At 42.4% G+C, this 2565-nt stretch overlaps 1 protein-coding gene across 1 annotated transcript in view; it reads left to right on the plus strand.

Moving 5' to 3' along the window:
• The window catches only part of LOC101575184 (olfactory receptor 8H1-like), a 3667-nt gene extending 1936 nt beyond the window's left edge, over positions 1-1731 (plus strand). The window contains exon 2 of the mRNA XM_004648563.1: positions 779-1731. Coding sequence (XP_004648620.1) covers positions 779-1731 — 953 coding nt within the window. The remainder of the gene's footprint in view (positions 1-778) is intronic.
• Positions 1732-2565: the final 834 nt, after the last annotated feature.

Below are 2565 nucleotides of genomic sequence, written 5' to 3' on the forward strand. Positions count from 1 at the left end.
TTTTTTTTGGAACCAGGGATTGAAGGAGCTTATTAAAAACAATGCAAAACAGTTCAAGATTGAGTTTAGGCCACACCTGGTGGCGCATGCCTGTGATTCCAGGACCCCAGAGGTTGAGAGAACAGGATAGCTGCAAATTCAAGCCTGCCTGGAAACTACAGTGAAAACTTGTCTCCAAGATAGAAGATAACCCCTTTTTTCTCAGTTACCATATTTTCAAGAATTTATTATGGCTGTGGCACACCTAAACCCCAGATAAAAATTAGTCTGAGAAGTCATTGGGAACAAAGACAAAGAGGAATAAAACAGAAATGGTTGTCACCAGAGTCAAAGATACAGGCTCATTCAGGAGTGTAAACCACATTCCGGGCAGCAATACTCCATCCCAAGTGAAATCTCTGGAGTCAGAATACCCAGGAGGAATCAGAGGCCACGCATTACTGCCCTTTCACATACATAATCTCGTGTCCTTGCTCTGCTATAAAGTATGTGGGTAATATTATGGCATAATATTTTGCACATTATTAAATGTATTAGTAATGAAAAAGATTTAGAGCAGTAATCAATTTCACACTGAAAACAGTATGAATCTTTTCAAATACCAGAAACAAGCCTCCTGGTATAATCATATCTAAGCAAGGAAATGTATATTTTTTCCTTCTTATTTACAATACATTCATCCTACTCTAGGTACACTAAGAAAAATATTGTGCCACTCATACAAACCAAAATATTTTGGTGACAGGAAAATCTCAAAATTTATTATTAAAACCACAAGTGCTTCAGGACACCATAAATAGCTGGAACTCCACCGATATCCCTGACTTCATCCTCCTGGGGCTGGCAGATACTGCAGAGACACAGCTGGGCCTCTTCCTGCTCTTCCTCCTCATCTACCTGGTCACAGTGCTGGGGAACACAGGGATGATCCTGATCATTCGCCTGGACCCCCAGTTGCACAAACCCATGTACTTTTTCCTCACTCACCTGTCTGTCCTCGACCTCAGCTATTCCAGTGTCATCACCCCTAGAACCTTACAGAACTTAGTGGCTTCAACCAAGAGCATCTCATTCCTGGGCTGCTTCACCCAGATGTACTTTTTTATATTCTTTGCTACTGCCGAATGCTTTCTCCTCTCCTCCATGGCCTATAACCGCTATGTGGCTATTTGCATCCCTTTACGCTATCCATTTGTTATGTCCTCGAGACTGTGCTATGTGCTGCTCGCTGGTTCTTATGTCCCTGGTCTTGTAGATTCCACTGTGAATGTGATTTTAATAAGCAGTCTGCATTTCTGTAACTCTAATGTCATCAGTCACTTTTTCTGTGACCTCTCTCCCATTTTAGCCTTGTCCTGCACTGATACTTCAGGTATTGAACTTGTTATATTAGTTTGTTCTGCATTCAGCTCACTGTCTCTCATCATCATCTCTGCATCCTATGCGTCCATCTTCTACACTATACTGAAAATTAACTCCACTGCAGGAAAGCGGAAAGCCTTCAACACCTGTGCCTCCCACTTCCTGGGTGTCACCCTCTTTTACAGCACTATACTCTTTACTTACTTTAAATTCAAGCAGTCCTACTCCCTGGGCAAGGATCAGGTGGCCTCTGTGTTTTACACCATTGTGATCCCCATGCTGAATCCCCTCATCTACAGCCTCAGGAACAGAGAGGTGAAGAACGCTGTCCTTAGAATCTGCAGAAAAGAGATAGCTCCAGGTCATTAAAATAACGCTGTTGCTCAGCAATTCTGGTTGTCCACTTGTGCGCTTGTGTCCCCACCCTTCTTCTGCAGAATTCTTTAGTCTCATTCTGAAAATAGCTCGATATCTTTTTTAATGTTCTCCATCTGTTTTCCACATATAAAATAGTGTCTTAGACACTCTGGGGCATCTATTCTGTCAAGTTCATACTTAATTTTGAATAATGAGTGAAGTGTTAAATCTAAGATTGAAAAACTCTGCTAGTTTAAGGCCTTTTTTAAAGAAACTGAGAAAATTTGCATAATTTTGAAAATATGTCAAACACATTTTTCTACAGTCCTTAAATTTTATAGAACTTTACAGTGAAAAAGCCCATCACTTTCATGTGTATGTTTGTATAGAAAGATCCGTAGCAGCAGGTTTTGGGACCACAGCCTACAAATCATTGTTGTAGCTCAAAAATCGAATGACAACGAGGCAAGTCCAAAAGTTAAAGAAGCGCTTTATTTTAGCTGGTACCCAGTGGCAACACCCGGCACAAAGTGCCTAAGTGCGAGCTGAAAGGGGTGGGGTGGGGTTTATAAAGCTTAAAACCACAAAGCAGGCGGGGTACAACTCAGGGAGTCCAAGGAGACATGGCAGCTGCTGAGACTAGATATGGTTGGGGGTCTGGAGAAGTTCTTGGAATTCGAGGGTGGGGCGAGGGCTTACAGCAAGGGCTTGCAGAAAGAGAAGTTCTGTGAGATAGGCACACATTGGAGTTTAAGGGTGGGGGCGAGGGCTCGCAGCAAGGCTTACAGGAACAGAAGTTTTGGGAGATAGGCACATTTTACAGCAGCTGACATGGTTCACTAAGAC

Source organism: Octodon degus, unplaced genomic scaffold (genome assembly GCF_000260255.1).
Source record: "Octodon degus isolate 3935 unplaced genomic scaffold, OctDeg1.0 scaffold00438, whole genome shotgun sequence".
NCBI classification, from domain to species: Eukaryota; Metazoa; Chordata; class Mammalia; order Rodentia; family Octodontidae; genus Octodon; species Octodon degus.